Source organism: Carcharhinus amblyrhynchos, chromosome 6 (genome assembly GCF_965287045.1).
Source record: "Carcharhinus amblyrhynchos chromosome 6, sCarAmb.v2.hapA, whole genome shotgun sequence".
Classification (NCBI taxonomy): Eukaryota; Metazoa; Chordata; class Chondrichthyes; order Carcharhiniformes; family Carcharhinidae; genus Carcharhinus; species Carcharhinus amblyrhynchos.
In genome coordinates this window covers 62,095,966-62,122,376 of record NC_137329.1, presented here as the reverse complement: position 1 = coordinate 62,122,376, position 26,411 = coordinate 62,095,966, and the positions used below count along the sequence as shown (strand labels likewise).

Sequence of the window (26,411 nt, the reverse complement as noted above, 5' to 3'; positions counted from 1 at the left end):
GTCATGGGGAGGTGGTCAGATCCTCTTTTGCTGAGATGCTCATTGCCTGGCAGTTGTGTAGCACAAATTTTACTTGTTACTGATCAGCCTGAGCCTGGACATTAAACCAACGGTTTGAGTCTGGAATGCACTACCTGAAAGTTGGTGGAGGTGAGTTCAATCAATATTTTACAGGTCTTGCAGCATTTGAACATGGACTGCTTCAGTATCTCAGAGTCGTGAATGGTGCTGAACATTGTTCAGTCACAGAATCACAGAATTGTTACGGCACAGGAAGCCATCTGGTCCATCCTGTCTGCAGGGGCTCTTCAAATGAATGACTTTGTTCCTTCCTCCATACCCCAGCACCTTATTTCTATTCAAATAACAATCTAATGTCCTCATGAATGTCTCATTGAACCTACCAGCACCACATTTCCAGGCAATGCATTCCAGACTCAAACAATTCATGTAGATAAGTTTTTTCTCACGTCACATTTACATCTATTGAAAATCACTTTAAATCTGCACCTGTTCTCAATCCTTCTATGAGTGGGAACAGTTTCTCTCTCTCCACTCCCTCATGGTTTTGAGGGGGATTTCTATCAAATCTCCAGTTAGCTTTCTGCTCTTCAAGGAGAACAGTCCCAATCTCTTGAATCTATCCTCGTAACTGAATTTCTCATCCCTGGAACCACTTTTGTACACCTCTTACGCATTCTGTCCAATGCATTCGTATCTTTCCTGTAGCGTGAGTCAGAAATGTATTCAACCGTTTCAGATGTGTTTGAACTAGTGTCTTACATTAGTAACCTCCTTGCTCTTGTACTCTGTCTTTGTTAATAAATTCCAGAATACTAGATGCTCTGTTATCTGCTTTTTCATTGTTCGACCATCTTCAACGATCTATACACATATACACCTAGGTCCCTCTGCTCCTGCACTCCCTTAAGAATTTTATTTTTTTAATATTCTGTTCATGCTCTTTCTATCAAAATGTATCACATCACAGTTCGCCACATTGAACTTCATCTGCCACCTGTCTGCCCACTTGACCAACATTCTATGTCCCTTTGAAATTCTACACTCTCCTCCTCACAGTTTACAATGCTTCCAAGTTTTGTGTCATCCACAAATGTTAAAATTGTGCCCTACACACAAAGACATTAATGTGTCAGGCTGGCGATTGGGGCGGGGTGGGGGGGGGGTGCAGCGTGGTAGGGGAGGGGGGTGGATCGAGAGGTTGGAAATGGAGGTCCAGGGCAGATGTGCCATCTCCCTACTGAGAGATTGGTGCATGTGCAGCGACCTGCTCAGTGAGCTGATGTTGGCCTCTTGGACAGGATTAGGCCATGCACCCCTGACCCCCTTACCTGGATGAATTCCCCCGGCAGACTCTGTGAAGCACAGTGTGCCAGAAATCCATCTGACTAAGTATGCCCAAAAAGTGGCCGGGAAAATGTTTTGAGCAAATGGCCCACATGGTTTTGAAAGCTAACAGCGCTGTGAGAACTGATTTTATTTCTTAAAGATAAAACATTCAATGCATGTGGAAAACATGGGTTCACAGATGATAATCAGTATAGATTTGTTAAAATCATACCTGACAAATATGATTGAGTTATTTGATAAACTGATGGTTAATGTTCATGTGGACTTTCAAATTGTATCTGGTAATACACAGACTCTCAGAATGGGGTCTGTGGGTGGCTGGGGATCCACACAGACCTTTCAGAGAATCCACAAGATTCCAAAGTACTTATGGACACTGCTTGAACCATAAGTTTTGCATCTTGAATTTGGCTAGGGTGAGCATGAGAAGTTTCATTTCGGTATGATTTAACAACCCACTAGAGAGCTTTTATTAAACATAGCATATTTAAGAATATAGTTAACACGTATGAAAAGAAAACTGGCAATATCTTTTATCATTTACAAATGAAAAAAGAGAAGGAAAACAACCATAATAATGTATTAACCCTGCTGTATGAGAAATCGACTAAGTTAGGATTGTTTTTGCTGGAGTTCAGATGGATGAGGGGCAATCTCATAGAGACTTATAAAACTCTAACAGGACTAGACAGGGTAGATGCAGGGAGGATGTTCCTGATGGTGGGGGATTCCAGACCAGGGGTCACAGTCTGAGGGTTTGGGATAGACCATTTAAGACAGAGATGAGGAGACATTTCTTCTTGCAAAGAGTGGTGAGCCTGTGGAATTCATTACCACAGAAAGTAGTTGATGCCAAAACACTGAATGTACTCAAGAGGTGGCCCGATATAAAACTTAGGGCAAATGGATCAAAGGTAATGGGGAGAAAACAGGATTAGGCAGTTGAGTTGGGCAATCAGCCATGATCATAATGAATGGCAGAGCACGCTCAAAGGCCCAAATGGCCTCCTCCTGCTCCTACCTTCTATGTTCTCTGCAGTAAATAACACAAGCTTAGATGGCTTTGCTGCCTGCCCAATGTCACTGTTCCACATATTTGCTCCGGGCTGGAGAGGAACTTGCAGTGGGAAGGGGAGGACACAGTCATTGTGGCCTCTGTAGGTACTAATGACACAGACAAGATGTGGAAAGAAATTCTGCACAGTTATTATGAGGAGCTAAGCATCAAATTAAGCACAACATCGAAGGTCATAATCTCTAGATTATTACCTGAGCCATGTGCAAATTGGTATAGGACAAATCATATTAGAGAGATTAATGCAAGGCAGGACTGGTGTAGGGGAAGTCCATTTTGGTTTGTGGAGCACTGGCATCAGCAATTGTGAACATGGGATTTGTACCATTAGGACAGTCTACCCCCAAACCTGCTGGAGAAGTACAGAGAGAGTTTTAAACTAAATAATGGAAGAAAAGATGTAATTTGAGAAAATGTGGGAAATCAAAGAGCAGAGACAAGACAAAAGTGAAAGATATTTGTTACAAAGTTGGGTAGAGTAATTGTAGACTGGTGTTTGTAAAATTGTAAAATGCTAGGGGGGTGGGGGGATGCATTGCATGGTCCCTTAAAAGATGGTGCTTTTTCTGTGCTGAGCATTAAAAAAAGTACAGAAGGAGCCGCAAGCTAAATGATTTATATTGAAAGACTAAGCAGCAGTTTTCACCAAGACAACAGGCTTTTCAATTTAGCCAATCAGTTTGAATCAGGCAGATAGATACAAGAACCTATTAAATTTAAATCTGATGATTTTGACAACTAAGGACCAACCTTATTGTGGGAAATATTGTAATGTCATCACATGTATAAAAGACGAGGGCAGTGGGATAAAAAGAAGAGAGCAACAGATCACAGCTCAAAGCGTCATCTAGATAGCTTTTTTTATTCTGGTTTTATTTGGGAACAGTTAATAGAAGGGATTTATTCAGTTTGTTAATATTTAGTTAATTTGTTCACTGTTAGATAAATAAATTGTTATGTGTTGATTTTAGAGTGAATGTCAGTGATTTATTTTGTATTTAATCACTAGGAGTTGCTGAAGCGCAGTTCACACACCACTTCATACATTTTTTACAGATTATAAGGTGAGGTACTTCTCTTTGGGTGTTTTGGTGTCAGTTCTCGCCGGGGTGGGAATCAACCTCCACTTTATATCATTATTACAGGGAATGAAAAAAGAAACATGATAGCAAAGTTGGAAGAAAACAGGGAATTATAGACCATTCAGCCTGATGTTGGTAGTGGGAAAAATTCTAGAATTCCAGGTTGATCAAGCATGACCATTATAGAAGAGATTGTAGCAGAGCACTCGGAAAACAGTGGTCAGCTGGAGTTATGAAATGGAAATCGCGCTTGAACTAGAATTCTTCAAGAGTGTAACAAAGTGTTGATAAGGGGGAGCCAGTGAATGTGGTGTGTTTGAATTCAGCGAAAATGTGAGGTAAAGCCATGTGGTGATTAGACTGTGCCAATATAAGGCAATAAGTTTATAAAGGCAATTTCTATTATAATTCTAACCAGCTATAAAGAAAAGTGCCCAATTAAGTGTTCTGCAGAGCTGCCAGGTTGTGCTACACAATACATGTCTACTTTAGCCATCAAGTATATGTAATGTATAACTGGGCCCCCATCTATTCCCCTGCAATACTGAGGAAACACATTCAGGATTATAGTTATGTGGAAATTTGATTGTCTTGAGCTAAAAAAAATGCACAAACTGTATTTTCTCAAACTAAAGTGTGATGTTTTTGACTCTGTTTCAGTTTAGTTCGTAAATCATTAAGGCAAATAGATTTAAAAGGACATTAACCCAATTAACTTACCAAAATTTGATGCAAAAGTATATGGTATGTAAACAACTCCATCACTAGCACGAGGCCACAAGCAACTTGAAAAACCCTGTGGACATTTCTTGGCACTTCTATGCATGTCAACTTTAACATCTCCACCTACAAGGTGCTTCCAGGTACTAGTGTTTTCTGCAAAAGTGAAATTTAAATATATTAAGTCGAATACAAAATTCTACAACTGTAGGAAATATTAAAGATGGAAATGGATAGAATAAACTAAATCTGTGTACTGATTAGGAATCGATAGTAAAAGTACATATTCATCCATTTATATGTTTAGTACTTTAATAGAAATAGTTATCCTGAATATTGACTTTACAGATGTACAAAGTTGGACTACCTACCTTTAGGGCTTTTACTTCCTACACTGGAACAAGAATGAACCATTTAAGTGACCTAATTTCAAATAAACCCAAAATGGCTGCAGCAAGCACAGATAGCCAGTAATGGTGAGATTATTAGAACTATATTCTAGCCATCTGAGCTAACTAGTCTTCACATATATTGGAGCAAATCTGCTCGCACATTGGAGTAAACCAATCAGCATATCTGATTTAACTAGTCCACAAATGTGAGCTAACCAGGCTATACATCTAAACTAACCAGCTTGCCTTACATCCGTAACTCTCATTTATCGTGGCTAATCCCCCTAACCTACACAAGTTTGGACACTAAGGGGCAATTTAGCATGGCCAATCCACACACCTTGCACAACTTTGAACCGTGGGAGGAAACCAGAGCACCGGAGAAAATCCATGCACGCACGGGGAGAATGTGCAAACTCCACACAGTCAAACATTTGAAATTGAACAAGGGTCCCTCACACTGTGAGGCAGCAGTACTAACCACTGTGCCACCATGCTGCCTATGACATGTGAGGCTCAGAATTGGTCTGTATCACTTTTAGTTACAGAGGTTCTCAATTCTGATCCGTTCATGCCTATTGAGGTGCAGAAGTGAAGGACTTAAATTTGGTATTGTCTCCACATTTACTTGCTGGATTGAATGGGTCCCAGTGCTCAAAAGGCTGAGCCACATGCACTAACAGCATGGGATCCATCTAACCTTCTCTTCCCAAAGGCATTCGTTTTCTTAAAGGAGTGAATTATTGGGGGCTGCTGATGATCACAATTGTAAACAAGGATAATGGAACAGGGAGAAGTTTCCCAGTCCATGGGCTCTGCAGTGGAGGGCAGGGTGGTGGCCAGGGGGAGTGATGGAATGGTTCCGCAGGGGGCCAGGAAGTCCACAAAGACCAGTCTTCAAATGGATTAGGAGCAGGTGCTCAAGGAAATCAATTCCTGAGTTGGCCACGAGGACAATCAGATATGTTTCAAGGGAAGTGAAGTATAACAATGGCTCTTTGTTGTCACCAGAGTTATTCAATCAGAACAAATACTCAGAGTCAGATGTACTTCCAGGGGTAAAAATTGGAAGCAAGATTATAAACAAGTTGTAGTACTCTGACGACACAGCATGGGTTGCAGAATCAGAAGGGCCTTCCAACATATCCTGGTAGATCAGGTAAAATCTAGAAACTTGGAATACAGATTACGTATGAACATCATGATGACAAAAACTATAATAGAGGGAATACATTGGACAAAGCAGAGTGAGGATTGAAGTGAATGGTGTTAGACCACAATAAGAAGGTAAGTTAGGACAATTGATAGCCCAATAGTAGATGCAATGGTGGAGTCAGAAGAAGGATAGATATAGCCAGAAGAAAAATGTTGATGCTAAGAAACATGCTTAAAATTGCACAATACAAATTATGAGATGCTTGAAATTGTAAGAGCAAAAGTAACTCTAAAAAGTGAAATGAAGAAAATGTCAATACTATGGCCATTTGGTCAAAGCTGAAAAGCTGCAGAGATCTCTTCTAGGGGGTAATGCAGAAAGACGGGTCAAGCTAGGCATAGTTGGATGATGGACATCACAGAACAGTTGCGATAAGTTACAGTGTGAGGTGGCAAAATATGGACAACATGAAATCTGGCAGGGGTGTCTCAAAGTTGGACAGAATGGGAAGGCCAGGAAAACCAGCAAACAGTGTCACAAAAATGACTGCACCTTCACAATGTCATCACCTACCCATGGCTTCACTAGTCATTCTCACTCCTCAATGCACTACAGGCCAATCACTTAGTCACCCTCTATCTGGAACCATATACAAGTTAACAATTGTATGACCATGGAATAATTGCCTTCCATCATATCTTCTCATATATTATCTGCCTCCCAACTGCCTATTTCGATTTCCTGCTTTCAAACACCCATGAACTGTCACTTGGCCAACAACAGGAACAATAGCACAGCATTGTAAAGGAGTCAAGTCAATTGACCTGATATTCACAGCTACCAGGTCAGTTACTGCCACAGCATGCACCATTGAAGCTAGAACAGAGTTGGCATCTGCTGGTAGTGAGTTACCAGGCAAGAGTGAGCTGCAGCTAAGCCCGGTGAGTAGGATAGTTCTTGTGCCAGCTCACCAGAGGGTGAGTTCACAGATGAGGATCTGCTGCTGTGGATGCAGATGAGAACCTTTATGTACAACATGCAGCAGAATGCTTTTGCACATGCATGTTGAGATGCTGGGTGTATTGGCTGGCCCCAGACAGCCTCCTATCATTGTCATATAATCATGGAGAAGTCTGGTTCCAAATTGGAAGTGGTGATCAGGCAGGGTTTGTTCTCATCACACACTCTTGCTCTGCGATGTTTTGCAGACCAACAGGTACTGCCACTACAGCAAACCTATTACTACAGACTACGTATGGGAAGATCACCAAAACCACATTCCTCCATGTGAAGATTCCATCAAATCCAAATATCACCACAATACCACTAACACCGCTTCAGAAGTACACCCAGAGACTTGGTAAAAACAAAATTATTTGAAGGTTAGGTGCCTGGCTTTTTAAATAATCTGAGTATTGGACCTATTTTGCAGCAAACTTGTTCCTTGGTAAATACATGTCATAAATCTGCATGGTCCAAATTTGGAAGTCAAGTTCCACATCAGCCAGTAGGGCAATGTAATGTTAAAAAAGCATCAGGTCAAATGTTTCTGTCACATGCAAAGGCACCTAGGCAAACACCCTATTCAGCATGGGATATGTTATGTCATGTCAGAAACAGCACACCCCACAAGATGGACTTTACAAAGCTACTGTAACACTTTCTCTATTGACCCAACACATTCATGTTATCTGGGAATGGACTGAGACAAAGCTAAAAAGAAAACAATTGTACAAAGACACAAAATTCAGATCAAAATAACAAAAGGAACATAAAATAAAAATGTAAATAGAACATAGAACATAGAACATTACAGCGCAGAACAGGCCCTTCGGCCCACGATGTTGCGCCGACCAGTTAAAAAAGCAATGACCCTCTAACCTAAACCAAACCCTTTCCATCCATAAACCTATCCACGGATCTCTTAAACGCCCCCAAACTAGGCGCATCTACAACTGCAGCAGGCAGGGCATTTCAATCCCTCACTACCCTCTGGGTAAAGAACCTACCTCTGACATCCGTCCTATATCTACCACCCCTTAATTTAAAGCTATGCCCCCTTGTGCTAGCTTTCTCCATCCGAGGAAAAAGGCTATCACTGTCCACCCTATCTAAACCTCTAATCATCTTATATGTTTCAATAAGGTCCCCTCTTAGCCGCCTTCTTTCTAACGAAAACAACCCCAAATCCCTCAGTCTCTCCTCATAGGACCTTCCCTCCATACCAGGCAACATCCTGGTAAACCTCCTCTGCACCCTCTCCAATGCCTCCACATCCTTCCTATAATGTGGGGACCAGAACTGCACACAATACTCCAAGTGCGGACGCACCAGAGTTTTGTACAGTTGCAACATGACGTTGCGGCTCCTAAATTCAATCCCCCTACCAACAAACGCCAAGACACCATATGCCTTCCTAACTACCTTATCTACTTGATTCCTAACTTTCAGGGATCTATGTACACATACACCTAGATCCCCCTGTTCATCAACACTATTCAGAGTCCTACCGTTAGCCCTATACTCTACACATCTGTCAAAGTGAATTACCTCACACTTATCCGCATTAAACTCCATCTGCCACCTCTCGGCCCAGCTCTGCAACTTGTCCAAGTCTCTCTGTAAACTATGACACCCCTCTTCACTATCTACCACTCCTCCGACTTTGGTGTCATCAGCAAATTTACTGATCCACCCAACTATACCCTCATCCAGATCATTTATAAAAATTACAAACAGCAGTGGCCCCAAATCAGATCCCTGAGGCACACCACTTGTAACCGAACTCCATGACGAATACTTTCCATCAACCACCACCCTCTGTCTCCTATCTGCTAGCCAATTCCTGATCCAATTAATTAAATCACCCCCAATCCCATACATCTGCATTTTCTGCAGAAGCCTTCCATGGTGAACCTTATCAAACGCCTTACTAAAGTCCATATATACCACGTCAACTGCCTTACCCCCATCCACCTCTTTGGTCACTTTCTCAAAAAACTCAATAAGGTTAGTAAGGCACGACCCACCCTTCACAAAACCGTGCTGACTATCTCCAATCAATACATTACTCTCTAAATAACTATAATTCCTATCCCTAATAATTTTTTCTAAAACTTTGCCCACAACAGAAGTAAGACTCACCGGTCTATAATTCCCGGGGAAGTCTCTGTTCCCCTTCTTAAACAATGGGACAACATTCGCTATCTTCCAATCCTCTGGCACTATACCTGTGACCAACGACGACCTGAAGATCAGAGCCAGAGGCTCTGCAATCGCCTCTCTTGCCTCCCAGAGAATCCTAGGGTAAATCCCGTCTGGCCCAGGGGACTTATCTATTTTCAAACCCTCAAGAATATCTAGCACATCCTCCTTATCAACTGCAATACTATCCAGTTTACAACCCTGTAACCTAGTGTTCTCCACAGCTACATGTATGTCTCCCTGCGTGAATACCGAAGAGAAATATTGGTTCAATGCCTCTCCAATCTCTTCCGGTTCCACACAACTTCCCACTGCTGTCTCTAACTGGCCCCAATCTTGCCCTAACCAATCTTCTGTTCTTAACATATCTATAGAACGCCTGATTGAGAAGCCTGATACCCTACAAAAGTACTACAGAGGTAGGTTGCAGATGGATTGCAGTGATTGCAGTTTAGCACACTGATTAACACTCTGCTGAAATATATAAATGGTTTGGTATACGTTATCATAGGCGATGATAAAAGTTAAGATGAACTGGCATAGCTGGACGAGTACTGGTAAGCAGGTATAATGCAAATAGGGCACTCTTTTGGAACTTTGCTTTTCTTCAAAAAATAACCTTGGCTTTGATGACACTTCATTCAAAAAATGTTTGTCATGTTTGTCTTAAGAATCAACAGTCTGTGACGATTGGTTTTCTCTACCGCCTTCATTATAGGAGAGACAACAGCACAATTTCCAAGTACACGAAAGGCAAAGGCGCTAGACCGCCTGCAAAAGCTGTCATCTCGATGTAAAAACAATGAGGCAGTAATTATCATCTCGATGTAAATGCAATAACTGCAGTAATTGTCATCTCAATGTGAATACAATGAGGCAGTAATTGTCACCTTGAAGTAAATACAATGCGGTAGTAATTATCATCTCGATGTAAATACAATAACTGCAGTAATTGTCATCTTGATATAAATACAATGAGGCAGTAATTATCTCAATGTAAATACAATGACTGCAGTAATTGTCATCTCAATGTAAATTCAATGAGGCAGTAACTGTCATCGCCCTGTAAATACAATGACTGCACTAAGTGTTATCTCAACGTGAATACAATGAGGCAGTAATTGTCATAAGAACATAAGAACATAAGAAATAGGAGCAGGAGTAGGCCATCTGGCCCTTCGAGCCTGCCCCGCCATTCAATAAGATCATGGCTGATCTGTCGTGGCTCAGTTCCACTTTCCCGCCCTCTCCCCATAACCCTTAATCCCCTCTCTTATCAAAAACCCATCAACCTGCTTCTTAAAAATATTTAGCAAGGTAGCCTCCACCACTTCAATGGGCAGAGAATTGCAGAGATTCACCACCCTTTGAGTGAAGAAGTTCTTCCTCAACTCCGTTCTAAACCACCCCCCCTTTATCTTGAGGCTGTGCCCCCTAGTCCTACTGTCCTTTCTGAGCGGGAAGAGTCTCTCCACCTCTATCCTATCCATCCCATTCATCATCTTATACGTCTCAATGAGATCTCCCCTCATTCTTCTAAATTCTAATGAGTACAAGCCTAGTTTATTCAGCCTCTCCTCATAGATCAACCCCCTCAACTCCGGCATCAGCCTAGTAAACCTCCTCTGCACTCCCTCCAAGGCCAAAATATCCTTGCGTAAGTACGGCGCCCAAAACTGCACACAGTACTCCAGCTGCGGCCTCACCAATGCCCTACATAGCCGCAGCAAGACCTCCCAACTTTTATATTCAATCCCCCTTGCTATGAAGGCCAGCATCCCATTCGCCTTCCTGACCACCTGCTGCACCTGCAGGCTGGGTTTTTGCGACTCATGCACAAGGACCCCGAGGTCCCTCTGCACCGTCGCCTGCTGCAGTTTTTCTCCACGTAAGTAATAATCCTTCCTACCAAAGTGGACCACCTCGCACTTGCCAACATTAAATTCCATTTGCCATTTCCTGGCCCATTCGCCCAGCCTATCTAGATCCTTCTGCAGACTCTCCACACCCTCCGCACAATTTGCCTTTCCACCAATCTTGGTGTCATCAGCAAATTTCGACACCCTACACTCGGTTCCCTCCTCCAGATCATCTATATAAATGGTAAATAGCTGAGGCCCCAGCACCGACCCCTGGGGCACCCCACTAGTCACCAACCGCCAATCCGAATAGCACCCATTGACCCCCACTCTCTGCCTCCTATTTGACAACCAATCCTCTATCCACGCTAACACCCTACCCCCAACTCCATGTCCTCTGACCTTCTGCAGTAACCTCTTGTGAGGTACCTTATCAAACGCCTTCTGAAAATCCAGAAAGACCACATCCACCGGCTCTCCTCTATCCACCGCCCTAGACACATCCTCATAGAACTCCAGTAAATTTGTCAGACACGACTTCCCTTTAATGAAACCGTGTTGCGTCTGCCCTATCAAGCAATTCCCTTCAAGATGCCTCGCAATTTCCTCCTTAATGACGGATTCTAACATTTTACCTACCACAGACGTTAAACTAACCGGCCTGTAATTCCCCGCCTTTTGCCTGGCACCCTTCTTAAACAACGGCGTAACATTAGCCGTTTTCCAATCCTCCGGCACTTCCCCGGAATCCAGCGACGTCTGGAAAATAACCACCAAGGCATCCACTATCACCTCCGCCATTTCTTTCAGAACCCTCGGATGCATTCCATCCGGTCCTGGGGACTTGTCCACAATCAGCCCCTCCAGTCTGTCGCGCACCACCTCTCTAGTAACAGTAATGTCATTAAGACCCTCCAGTCCTACCACCTTTCCATCGCTAACACCCGGCAAATTATTCACGTCCTCCTCCGTGAAGACAGAAACAAAAAAGTTATTCAAGACCTTAGCCATATCCCCATCCCCTACCACTAGGTCCCCTTTCTCATCCGCTAAGGGACCAACGTTCACCCTAGCCAGCCTCTTCCTTTTTATATATTTATAAAAACTCTTGCTATCCTTTTTTATATTAAGCGCTAGCCCAGCTTCATAGCTTCTTCTACCCTCCTTTATCAACTTTTTTGTCAATCTTTGTTGACATTTAAACCTTTCCCAATCCTCTTCTCGCCCACTGCTCTTAGCTACTCTAAATTCCTCCGCTTTTAATTTAACACTTTCCTTCACCTCCTTCGTTATCCACGGCTTATTACCTCTCTTCCTACTGTCCTTTTTAACCATCGGAATAAATTTCTGCTGAGCACCAAGAAAGATCTCCTTAAAGATCCTCCACTGCTCCTCAGCAGACCTACCTTCCAACGCGCTCCCCCAGTCCACATTCGCCAATTCTTCTCTCATCCTACCATACTCCCCTCTATTCAAACAAAGGACACGTGTCCGGGAACCCACTTTCTCCTCCTCCATCTGCAACAGAAACTCCACCATACAATGATCACTCTCTCCAAGAGGATCCTTCACCTCAAGGTCCCTAATTCTACCCGCCTCATTACATAGCACCAGATCCAAGATAGCTCGCTCCCTCGTCGGCTCCAACACACACTGTTCCAGGAAACTATCCCGGCAGCATTCCAAGAACTCCTCCTCGAGCCCACCTCGTCCAACATGGGTCGACCAATCAATATGCAGATTGAAATCCCCCATAACTACTGCCGTCCCATTCCTGCACGCCGCACTTATTTGCGCGTTAACAGCCCGCCCCACCTCCAGATCATTATTCGGGGGCCTATAGACGACACCCACCAGCGTCTTCCTCCCTTTGCTGTTCCTAATCTCCACCCACAACGATTCCACTTTCTGCTCTTTGGCTCCGATATCATCCCTTGCTACCACCTTGATGCTGTCCTTAATCAGCAGAGCTACGCCACCCCCTCTTTCCTCCTGCCTATCCTTCCTAAACACTTGATAGCCCTGTACATTCATCTCCCAGTCCCTGTCACCTTGCAGCCACGTCTCTGTAATGGCCACCAGATCGTATCCATTTGTGTCGATCTGCGCCACCAGCTCATCCACTTTATTCCGAATGCTTCGTGCATTCAGATAAAGCGCTTTCATCCCAGCCTTCTTCTGGACCCTATTTGCCATAACGCCACCACTTGGGACATCCTCAGCCTCTTCCCTTACCTGTACCCTATCCTTAACTGTAGACCTCCTAACATCACCTACCCTCGCACCCTCCCCCCCCCTAATTAGTTTAAAGCCCTGTCTACAGTCCTCTTTACTCGATTCGCCAGCACTCTGGTCCCAGCACGATTCAGACCAACCCCATCCCGCCCGAACAAGTCCCACCTACCCCAATACTGGTGCCAATGCCCCATAAATTCGATCCCATTCCTCCCACACCAATCTCTGAGCCACCCATTCACTTCCTTTATCCTGTCAACCCTACGCCCGTCTGCACTCGGTTCAGGCAGTAGCCCAGAGAAGACCACCTTGTCGGTTCTACTTTTTAATTCCATTCCCAGCTTCTCATACTCCCTCCCCAGATCCTCAGTCCGCACTTTGCCTACGTCGCTGGCACCCACATGTACCACCACAACTGGGTTCTCACCCTCCCACTCCAGATTCATCTCGATGTAAATATAGTAAGACAGTAATTGTTATCTCAATCTAAATACAATGAGGCAGTAATTGTCATTTCGATGTAAATATAATGAGGCAGTAATTGTCATTTCGATGTAAATATAATGAGGCAGTAATTATCATCTCAATGTAAATACAATGAGTCAATAATTGTCATCTCAATGTAAATAAAATGAGGCAGTAATTGTCATTTCGATGTAAATACAATGAGACAGTAATTGTCACCTTGATGTAAATACAATGGGGCAGTAATTGTCATCACAATGTAAATACAATGATGCAGTAATTGTCATCTCAGTTTAAATACACTGAGGCAGTAATTATCAACTCAACGTAAATACAGTGAGGCCATAATTGTCATCTGAATGTAAATACAATGTGGCAGTAATTGTCATCTCAATGTAAATACAGTGAGAGAGTAATTATCATCTCGATGTAAATACAATGAGACAGTAATTGTCACCTTGATGTAAATACAACGAGGCAATATTTGTCATTTCGATGTAAATATAATCAGACAGTACTTGTCATATCGATGTAAATACAATCAGACAGTAATTGTTATCTTGATGTAAATACAATGAAGCAGTAATTATCATTTTGATGTGAACACAATAAGGCAGTAATTGTCATCTCAATGTGATTACAATCAGGCAGTAATTGTCATCTCAATGTAAGTAACTGGCATCTTGGGATGCTTGAGGGAGAGGTGCGGCGATGCCTGGAACATGCTCCAGAGGAGGTGGTGGAAGCAGTTACAGTAGTAACATTTAAAAGGCAACTGGAAGGGTACCTGAATAGGGAGGGTATAGAGAGTTACAGACCGAGTAAAGGCAGGAGATGTTTGTTAGTTAGTTAGGGCATCATGACCAACATGGGTTTGGAGGGCCAAATGGACTGTTCCTGTGCTGTACTTTGCTTTGTTCAGAATCTCATGCCTTTACCCCCAGGAGGAGAGAATATTGAGTCAGCCAGATTGCTCCTGTTTATGTAAATTCGTAACTTTGTTAAACACACACGTTTTAAATCAACACTATTAATTTGCCAGCTAACTGAGGATTTATTCTTAATATAGTCTCACCAATTCTTAACTTCAAGCTCTGAACACTGTTATAGTTAAGGCTTAGCATTAATTAACACTGATATCAGTACATTGAATTGCCTTTGCTACTCATTTTACTACATACATCAGTTATGGCAATAATTTGTTATGGAACTTCCAAATAACTGTCATTGCACTTAGGCATGTCTGTTAAGCGTTTATGCACCCAACTTTAAGCAGTAACTTGCAGCCAAATTATAGTGTTGAATACATGACTTACAGTTTTGCTTTTTTATTAATGATTTGATAGGAAAGAGTTAATTCACTCAATCAGCTACCTGTGAGCGACCTAACTCGGCATTTGTAAAATAAAAGTAATTTTGATCTACACTGTTAAATGTGGTTCAATGCAAAACAGTTTGGAAGTGGTTTTAGGCATCAAATAGTCTCTCGAATTACAATAGAAGGTAAAATCCCAGAGCACTTCTTAGTCTAGAATTAAAAGAGGATAACAGAATTAATCTGACTTCCTTATATTTATTATCAGTTTACTGAAATCTACCTTTTCTGCACAGTCTATAGAGATTCCATATAACATTCATGCCACCAAAAAGGAAATCTTTAAAAAAACTGAATACATTGACTAATAATATTTCACCTCTTTCCACATTGAGTTACTCCCATGTTCATGAAACGGTGTTTTAAGTCACCACAAAAACATAAAATCTGAACTCATAAAACTCTTTAAATCAACTGCTTCCTTACCAAGGTGTTTGTTAATTTCCATAATACTGTTCCCTATGTCCAATTCACTGATATCTGCCCTTTTCTCTTTCAGCATATCTAAAAACAAAAAAAAAACAATTATTTATTCACTCATTAAAAATATGTCTATCCAGTATTCATGTGGGCAGTCTGATTGGCCTTTTTGTCTCATTATTTTCCTATCTCAGCTGGCATCATTGACAGAGCTGGTGATTAATGAGATCAATGCCTCAGTTAAAAGTGCTGGAAACTTAGACAATGGAATGAGATGCAAGAGTTCACTGGATCTAACTGTGATGTTAGTAAAGGGCTCAATATTGGCCAGATGTTCCTGTAGTACCTTCTTCATAATACTACTTCAATCTCCACAGTCAAATCAATGACAAACCCCTGGACTACAGCAACAACCTGCATTTATATAGCACCTTTAAAGTACAAAAGCATCCCAAAGTGCTTCACATAAACTGATGGAATTTAACAACAAGCAACAGAAGGAATATTAGGGAAGGCGACCAAAACTTGATGTGAGAGTTAGGTTTTCAGGAACACCTTAAAGGAGCAAAAATTTAGGGAGGGAATTCCAGATCATAAAGCTAAAACTGCTAAAGGCAAAGCTGTCAATGATGTGGTGAACAAAATCAGGAATGTATGAGGCTAGAATTCAAAGAATGCAGAGGTCACACAAAACTATTAGAGACAGGAAGGGCCAAGGCCAAGGAGCAAATTGAGCATGAGGATATGAATTTTAATTTAGAGGTGTTGCTGGACCTGAACTAATGTATGTAAGTGAACACATAGTGATGGGTGAACAGGACCTGGTATAAATTGGAATAAAGGTTTGAATTAAGTCAAGATTATGGAGGGTGGAACATGGCAGGTCAACTAGGGAGCATCAAAATAATCAAGTCAGGACTAAGAAAAGATGGTAAGAAGTCTCACAACACCAGGTTAAAGTCCAGCAGGTGTGACTTTAGTCTGGTGTTGTTAGACTTCCTGCTGTGTTTACCCCAATCTAACGCCGGCATCTCCACATCATGATTAAGATGGTCAGAGGTGAATAGAGAGGATATAGCATTGTTCAATTCAAGGTTGAAAAGAATAAAATGGTTTAGAGCCATCTGATTCAACCTCAGAGTTGTGAGGGATAAGGATGGAATCAGTGCTAGGGAGCAGAGTTTGTGACCAGCTGAAGACAGATACTTGTGTCTTCCCAAAAATCAACTGGAAGAAATTTCAGCTCATCAACCACTGGACATCAGACCTAAAAGTAGCATAAAAGTAGAGGCTGAGGTGGTGAGGTAAGAGCTGTGTGAGAACTAAGTAACATGTGGAGGCTGAAGTTATCACATGCACTGAAGAACGAGTCCATGCCACATTGCATGTCAAGCTCTGAACTGCAGCTAATGCACAGTATTAGCAAACAATTGACAGGTGCACAGAAGAGAAAAGTCCAACAAAGAGGGAAATAGAATCCAATCCTGTCATGAAGTTTGGCAATCCCCAAGCCTATAGGCCGGTGTGAGTTGAGAGGCAAGGAAGGAGCAAGGTTGCAACAATTTTGGATGTGGCAATTTTTCCCCACATTTCTTCTGTCCATTTAAAATTTTAAAAAGCAATGTTTTTTCAGTAACTATCTCACAATTCTTGCTCAGGTGTCACAATGTTCAAAAAGCTTCTTTTTGCCAGTGTCTCCTTTTATTTAGGGCGCTGTCAGAGAACACACTGGGTCATTCTACACTTATAAGCACAACAGAACAGTTGATTGAATACTTGTGTCTTCTTTGAGTGGGAGGATTGTTTTTCAAACTGGAGGCTTGTGACCAGCAGTTATATTAATGAACTTTAGCAAGGCCTTTGACAAGGTGCCACATGGTAGGTTGTTGCATAAGATTAAATTTCATGGGACCCGGGAAAGGTAGCCAATTATATACAAAATTGGCTTGATGACAGAAAACAGAGAGTGATTGTCGAGGATTGTTTTTCAAACTGGAGACCTGTGATCAGCAGTGTGCTTCAGGGATTGGTGTTGGGTCCACTGTTATTTGTCATTTATATTAATGATTTGGATGAGAATTTAGGAGGCATGGTTAGTAAATTTGCAGACGAAACCAAGATTGATGGCATAGTGGACAGTTAAGAAGGTTACTTAGGATTGCATAGAAGATGTAGATTGTCAACATATTTTTCCAAAAATAGGGATGTTTAAAACTAGAGGGCACAGGGGAGAGGGGAGAGATACAAAAGGATCCAGAGGGGCAACTTTTTTCACACAGAGGATGTTAAGTGTCTAGAATGAGATGCCAGAAATAGAAGCTATGGGTACAATATTGTCTTTTAAAAATCGTTTAGACAATTACATGGATAAGGTGGGTAAAAAGGGATATGAGCCAGATGCGGGAATTTGGGACTGGCTTAGTGGTTTAAAAAAAGGGTGACATGGACAAGTTGGGCCAAAGGGCCTGTTTCCATGCTGTAAACTTCTATGACTGTGTGCAGCACAGCTGGGCCTTCACAGTTGTTGTGACGCAGTCAAAAAAATCCTTTGGCAAATGTGGCCCGATGCCAGTGCAACAATGTGAACAAGGACAATTTGGATGTGCAACAAATGCTGGCCTTGCCAGTGCTGTTCACATCTTATGAATGATTAAGAAAAAGAACACCACCAAATAAACAAAATACAAGTGGTGGAACAGTAATAGGTGTATTTTTTTTAATTAGTGAAATTCTATTCCAATTAGGGCATGTATTGGCCAAAACAGGAGAATGGGGACAGCTGAAGAGATACTCATTAATAAAGTGTTATTATACACCAAAATGCTAAATGTGAACCTAACATATAACCTACAGTTAGGTAGCTTTTGTACTTCGCTTAGGTATTAGCCTTGGCTCAATTGTAGCATTCTTGCCTTTCGTGTGGCATCAAGGCTGTTTTAGAGATTTGAGTCCATAATCTGGGTTGATTTTTGAAGATGCAACAGTAGTGGTGTACTGCATTGCTAGAGGTGTCATCTTTCAAATAAGGTATTAAACCGCAGTCCCTTCTGCAATCTCAGGTACATGGAAAGGATGCCAAGGCAGTCTTTTGCGAGTAAGAGTTGTTCTGACCAATACTTATTCCTCAGGCAACAATCTCAGAGCTGCTTATGGGATTTTGCCATGCACAAATGATTAATGACAATTACAACACTGACTATCTAACTGCCTGTAAAACTGCCTCAAAATACCTATTGTTATGAAAGGTGCTACCTAGATAAATACAAATTCATTCTTTGTATAGTTTTTAAATGGTTCAAAATGTTAAGAAAACAATATTTGCAACATATCTATAAACCACACCCACCAACTGTCATCAAAAATAGAACAAAGTCCTCAGAGTTAGGCATTTTAATTGAATGATAAATTATATTCACATTCTGATCCTTTTCATTAAGTCATTCTTAAGATCAGGCATCACAACGATTTCAATGGTTATTTGCCAATAGCAGCAGTTAGAAAATCATCCCCAATTTCCTACATTCTAAAACAGATGAACAAAAGTTTTGGTACCTTTATCATTTCCACAATAGATTAATGTCAACTGATCCTTGACTATGTAATTCACTGTTCGAAAACATTAATGACAGCTCATCACCACCTTTTCAAGGAAAATTAGAGGTGGACAATAGATGCTGGCCTAGGCAGAGGTGCCCACATCCCGTAAATGAAATACAAAAATAACCAACTTTACCTTTCATTCTGAAAATATTTAGAATGAAAATCTGTAGAAGAAACAAACCTTGCATTATCGGTGACATCGAATTGTCCACCTGCATTAAAATGATAACGCATTACAATGGTAATTAATGACATATCAGTAAATAGTACTCTCATCATGTTCTCTTACCGCCACAAAGTTGGTGCATGAGGTGCACATCACAGAAAATAGCAAGAAAACAGAAGTAAAATTCATCTTCTGTTGTTACAGCTTTATTTGAACAGTGAGCTTTTATAAATGAAAAAAGGGAAATGTTAGAATGTGGTTTAAGAAAATTGGCTTCATAATGTAACTTCAAAACCTTTAAACAATTGTTAGATGATTCTATGAATAACAGCAAACACGTTTACTTTATCGATGAAACAGTTTGCATTAACGTACAAGTGATTCACATTTATAACAGATATTTCATTTTTCCTATTTTGTCGTTATTAATTTTATTAGCAATTCCTGAAGAAAGGCATCATGAGCTCTACCAAATCACTGACCTAAACAGAGGATACAATAAGTTAATTGTGGCAACAATTTTGTGGTAAACTGAGGAAATTATGGTTATATTTCAAGATCTGTTTTACTTCAAGAACTGCTAATGAACATAATGGGACAATTATGCATTGTGCTTCTGAAACCTGATTTCAAACATGTTTAAGAGAGTGCGAGAAGCAGTCTGCTTTTGTGAAGATCAGACATTTACCTCTCAAAGAGAAGGTTATCGAGCATCTTTGTAAAAGTTTCTCTCAAGGTAATAGAAATCAACTGCCACAAGGAAATCTATGACAAGAATCCTAGCAAGAAATCAGTGCAAACCTGCAACCAGCCAAACTATTTACTTGTTTAAGAGAGAATTATTTGAGGAAATTATGGTTATATTGCAAGATCTGTTTTACTTCAAGAACTGCTAATGAACATAATGGGACAATTATGCATTGTGCTTCTGAAACCTGATTTCAAACATGTTTAAGAGAGTGCTAGAAGCAGTCTGCTTTTGTGAAGATCAGACATTTACCTCTCAAAGTAAGAGAAGGTTATCGAGCATCTTTGTAAAAGTTTCTCTCAAGGTAATAGAAATCAACTGCCACAAGGAAATCTGTGACAAGAATCCTAGCAAGAAATCAGTGCAAACCTGCAACCACTAGCAGATTCCAGCATCCACAATAATTTGCTTTTATAGCACTCCCTGGAAGACTGGTAAGCTGAGCTGTAACACAAGGTATAGTTTAATACCTTCCTCAGGTATCCAACTCTGAAATCTTTCACAGACCTGTACAGAATAAGCTGGTGTCTTGAAAGTTGTACTACATTTATGTCTACTCCAGTTACCATCAGCTCATAACATCGTAGAGGTTTACAGCACAAAAAGAGGCTCTTCACCAATTATGTCTGTGCTAAATCTGAAAATGCACGCACCAAAATAAATAAGTACAAAAGGTGAAATCACTGCAGCAAATTGATTGAACAATACTCGTAATGGATCAATTTGATGACTACTGAACCAGTAAAGAATTCTCTGACTGGTATCCGCACCATAATTTATCCCTCAAACAAGATACTAAAAGATTTGGTTATTTGTTTAATTGCTTTTGTAGGAAATAGCCATACTGTTTTTTACATTACAATAGGATAATATTTCAAAAGAGGTATTTCACTGGCTGTTGATCATTTTGACTGTATAAAGTAATGCAACTGAACAACAAACACAAAAGCATACAAGGCTATGCACCAAATGCTGAAAAATGGGATTAGGATAAATACATGCTTGATGGCTGGCACAGACATAATTGGTGAAGAGCCTCTTTTTGTGCTGTAAACCTCTACGATGTTATGAGCTGATGGTAACTGGAGTAGACATAAATGTAGTACAACTTTCAAGACACCAGCTTATTCTGTACAGGTCTGTGAAAGATTTCAGAGTTGGATACCTGAGGAAGGTATTAAACTATACCTTGTGTTACAGCTCAGCTTACCAGTCTTCCAGGGAGTGCTATAAAAGCAAATTATTGTGGATGCTGGAATCTGAAACTAAAAGAGAAAATGCTACAAAATCTCAGCAAGTCCGGCAGAATCTGTAAGGAGAGAAAAGAGCTGATGTTTCGAGTCCAGATGATCCTTTGTCAAAGCTCCTGGTAGTTTGGAAGCAATTGCTCATTATCACCACTAACTTCATTTTGATATGCCTTCAAGATTTCACGTCCCAAGTCAAGTTTTTCTTTACAAACCCAATTTATGTGACAACAATGTTTCATTATATCTTCATGGATGACATATATACTTAAATGCGCCCCCTGATAAAATCTCATCTGAACTGCCTCCAATGCATTTACATCCTTCCTTAAATAAGGATATCAAATATGCACAATCTCATAATGCCCTATGTAATTGAAGCATAACATCCTTACTTTTATGTTCAATTCCTCTCATACAGCCTCAACACAGGCTGATTTTGAGGACACAGCCTCAAAATAAGGGGGAGTCAGTTTAGAATAGAGTTGAGGAGGAACTTCTTCTCTCAGAGGGTAGTGAATCTCTGGAATTCTCTGCCCATTGAAGCGGTGGAGGCTACCTCGTTGAATATGTTTAAGTCACAGGTAGATAGATTTCTGATCAATAAGGGAATTAAGGGTTATGGGGAGCAGGTGGGTAAGTGGAACTGAACCACTTTCAGATCAGCCATGATCTTATTGAATGGCGGGGCAGGCTCGAGGGGCTAGATGGCGTACTCCTGCTGCTATTTCTTATGTTCTTATAATAAAGGTCAGTATTCCATTAGCCTTCTTGATTACTTGCTGCGTCTGCACACTAACATTTTGTGACTCATGCATGAGAACAGCTAGATGCCTCTGCACATCGGCATCCTCAAGTCCTTCTCCACACACTCTGGACATACTCTCTTCCACCTTCTCCCGTTAGGAAAAAGATGCAAAAGTCTGAGGTCACGTATCAACCGACTCAAGAACAGCTTCTCCCCTGCTGCCATCAGGTTTTTGAATGAATGTATCTTGCATTAAGTTGTTCTTTTTCTACACCCTAGCTATGACTGTAACACTACATTTTGCACTCTCTCCTTTACATCTCTATGAACGTAATACTTTGTCTCTATAGCACGCAGGAAACAATACTTTTCACTGTATATGAAAACATGTGACAACAATCAAATCAAAATGTAAATAATATTCAGTTTCTTTATTCTTCCTGCCAAAGTGAACAACTTCACACTTTCCCACAGTATACTCCATCTGCCAGATTTTTGCTCACTAACTCAACCTATCTCCATTTATTTGAAAACTCAAGTCTTCTTGACAACAAGCTTTTCTATCTACCTTTGTGTCATCTTCAAATTTAGCTACCATGCTTCACTTTCCTCACCCACATAATTGATTAAATTGTAAAAAGTTGAGGCCCTAGCACAAACCCCTGTGGGACTTCACTTGACACACTCTGCCAATCAGACAAAACCCATTTATACATGCTCTCTGTTTTCTGTCAGGCAGCCAATCTTCAATCCAGGCTAATATGTTACATGTTATACCATGAATGTATATTTTTTGCAATGGCCTTTGCTGTGGCACCTTATTAAAGTTGAGTACATCTACATGCTCCCCTCTATCCACAGCACAAGTTACTCCTTCAAAGAAAATTAGCAAATTGGTTAAACATGATGTCCCTGCTGACTCTTTCCAATTATCTTGAGCTTGTTCAAGTACCCAGATGTAGCCTCTTTAATGATTTATTCTAAATCTTTCCCCATGCCAGATGCCAAGCTATCTGCTCTAGCTTCCTGTTTTGTGTCTCCCTTTCTTCTTAAACGGAAGGGTTATGTTTACTAATTTCCATTGAACTGAACCTTTCCAAAAATCAAACAAATATTGGAAAATTAATACCAATGCATCTATTATCTGTTCAGCCACCTCTTTTAAGTCCATCAGGACCCAGAGACTTGTCAGTCGTCAGTTCTATTGGATCGCTCTTTACCGCTTCCCTAGTGATTGTAATTTCACCAAGGTCCTCTCTCCCCTCCAACTCTGATTTACAACTATTACTGAAATATTTCTTGTATCCTTTGTAGTGAAGACAGATGCACACTAGTTATTAATTTCATCTGTTATTTCTTTATTATTTACTATTAACTCTGCATTCCCACTTTCTAGAACACATTCACTTTACATACTCTTTTCCTGTTTAAATACCTGCAGAAACTTTTGCTATCAGTTCTTACATTCCTAGCCAGCTTCCTCTCATATGGGAATTTCTTTCTCCCGATTAACCTTTTTGTCATTCTCTGCTGTTCTTTATATTCTGACCAATTACATGACCTGTCACATTTTAGCACAATTGTATGCTTTTCCTTGAATGTTACGCTCTAACTTCTTTAGTAAATCAATGACGGTGAGAATATACTCAGAGCCCCCTACAGTCCCATCAAGTCTGCATTGACTTTAAGAATAGCTTACCCAGGCCCTGTCCTTCGACCTATGTGTGGCCCCACCCATTTATCATGGCTAATCCATCTAACCTAGACATCTTGATAAACTAAGGAATAATTTAGCATGGCCAATCAACCTAACCTGTACAACTTTCGACTGCGGGAGGCAACCAGAACATCTGAAGGGAACCCACATAGACACTGGGAGAATGTGCAAGCTCCATACAGCCAAGTCCAGAATTGAACTCGGGTCCCTGGAGCTGTGAGACAGCGGTGCCAGCCATTTGCCACTCATATCATAAAACCCTACAGTGCAGAAAGAGGCCTTGGGCCCATCGAGTCAGCACCGAACACAATCCCACCCAGGCCCTACCCCCATATCCCTACATATTTTACCCACTAAATCGCTCTAACATATGCATCTCAGGACACTAAGGGGCAATTTTTTAGCATGGCAAATCAACTGACCTACACATCTTTGGACTGTGGGAGGAAACCAGAATATTTGGAGGAAACCCACACAGACATGAGGAGAATGTGCAAACTCCACACAGACAGTGACCCAAACCAGGAATCGAACCTGGGTCCCTGGAGCTGTGAAGCAGCAGTGCTAACCACTGCGCTACATGCCACCCCAGTTATGTTCTGAGTATTTTGAAACATCCCCTTAAATGTCTGCCACTGCTTCTCTATTGATCTATCCCTTAGCCTACTATTCCAGCTCACTTCAGTTAGCTCAGCTTTCATTCCACATAGTTGCTCTTATTTAAGTTTTAAATACTGGTCTTAGACTGTCTCTTCTCCCTTTTAAACTGGGCGTTAAATTCAATCATATTATGGTCGCTGCTATCTAGGGCTGTCTTCCTTTGAGGTCATTAATTAATCCTGTCATGTTACACAATACCAAGTGTAATATAATCTTAAATGTTTGCCATTGCATCAATACTGACCTATGTCTTAACCTAATTTACCAATTCCCTTTAGGCAGCTCAGCTATTCAAAGGACAAGTTGATGGATTGGGTAAACAAGTGAGAAACATGGTTCAATTCAGAGAAGTGTGCGGTGCTTCATTTTGGTAGGAAGAGTACGGAAAGTATAAAACAAAGGAAAAAACTCTAAAGTTGCAGGAACATAGGGACCTTAATATATATGTACACATACATATATGATGATGGCAGGCTTTGTCAAGAGCACAGTTAATAAAGCATATAGTATCTTCGGCTTTATTACTTGGGGCACTGAGTACAGAGTAAGGTGGTCATGTTAAACTTGAATAAGATGCTAGTTAGGCCTGATCTAGAATAGAGAGTCCAGTTCTAGGTACCATACTTGAGGAAGGATGTGAAGGCATTGAAGAGTGTACAGAATAGATTCACAAGAATGAGTCCAGCTACGAAGATAGATTACATTCTTGGAGAAAAGAAGGCTGAGGAGATCCTTGATACAGGTATTGGGGATCCTGAAAGATATAGACAGGGTAAACAATGATAAACATTTCCCACTCAAGAAAGCATCAAGAACTAGAGGGTGCAGCTTCAAAATAATGTCTAAAGTAAAAGAGAGGGTACAGGTACGGGAAAAGGTCATGGATGTCCCAATAATAAAGGGAGTTGGGGGCATGAGAAAGGTTGGTAGCGTACCTTCAAATAGGGCCCAGATAAAGGCTGGGAAAAAGACACTTTATCTGAATGCACGAAGCATTCGGAACAAAGTGAATGAGCTGGTGGCGCAGATCAGCACAAATGGATATGATCTGGTGGCCATTACGGAAACGTGGTTGCAGGGTGACAGGGACTGGGAGCTGAATGTCCAGGGGTATCAAGTGTTTAGGAAAGATAGACGGGAGGAAAAAGGGGGAGGGGTAGCTCTGCTGATTAGGGATAGTATCAGGGCGGTAGTAAGGGAAGGTATAGGCTCCAAAGAGCAGGACGTGGAATCATTGTGGGTGGAGATAAGGAATAGTAAGGGGACGAAGACGCTGGTGGATGTGGTCTATAGGCCCCCAAATAATAACTTGGAGGTGAGGCGGGCTATAAACACGCAAATAAATGATGCGTGCAGGAACGGAACAGCGATAATTATGGGGGATTTCAATCTACGTATTGATTGGTTGACCCATGTCGGACGCGGTGGGCTTGAGGAAGAGTTCTTGGAATGCTGCCGGGATAGTTTCCTTGAACAGGGTGTGATGGAACCGACGAGGGAGCGAGCTATCTTAGATCTGGTGTTGTGTAACGAGGCAGGTAGAATTAGGGACCTTGTTGTGAGGGATCCTCTTGGGAAGAGCGATCATTGTATGGTTGAGTTTTTGATGCAGATGGAGGATGAGAAAGTAGGGTCCCGGACCTGTGTCCTCTGTTTGAACAGAGGGGAGTACGATAGGATGAGAGAGGAATTGGCAAATGTAGATTGGGGGCGCAGATTGGTTGGTAGGACTGCTGAGGAACAGTGGAGGATCTTTAAGGGGATCTTTTTCGGTGCTCTGCAGAAATTTATTCCGATGGTAAAGAAGGATCGTAGGAGAAGGGATAATCAGCCGTGGTTATCGAAGGAATTAAAGGAAAGTATTAAATTAAAAGCTGATGTGTTTAGAGTGGCTAAAAGTAGTGGGCGAGTAGAAGATTGGGAGAGGTTTAAAAATCAAAGATTGACAAAGAAGGTGATAAAGAAAGGAAGGATAGACTATGAAGCTAAACTAGCACTAAATATAAAAGAGGATAGTAAGAGTTTTTATAGATATATAAAGAGGAGGAGGCTGGCTAGGGTGAATGTTGGACCCTTAGAGGATGGGAGGGGGGATTTAGTGGTGGGAGATGAGGAAATGGCTGAGGCCTTAAATAAGTTTTTTGCCTCGGTCTTCATGGAGGAGGACGCGA

General features: G+C 41.3%; 1 protein-coding gene across 1 annotated transcript in view; it reads right to left on the bottom strand.

Annotated features, from left to right (window-relative positions):
* LOC145344341 (embryonic protein UVS.2-like) overlaps nt 1-26,411 on the bottom strand; it is a 99,335-nt gene that overhangs the window by 53,872 nt on the left and 19,052 nt on the right. The window contains exon 2 of the mRNA XM_080191471.1: nt 15,361-15,438. Within this exon, the coding sequence (XP_080047597.1) occupies nt 15,361-15,438 (78 nt within the window). The remainder of the gene's footprint in view (nt 1-15,360; nt 15,439-26,411) is intronic.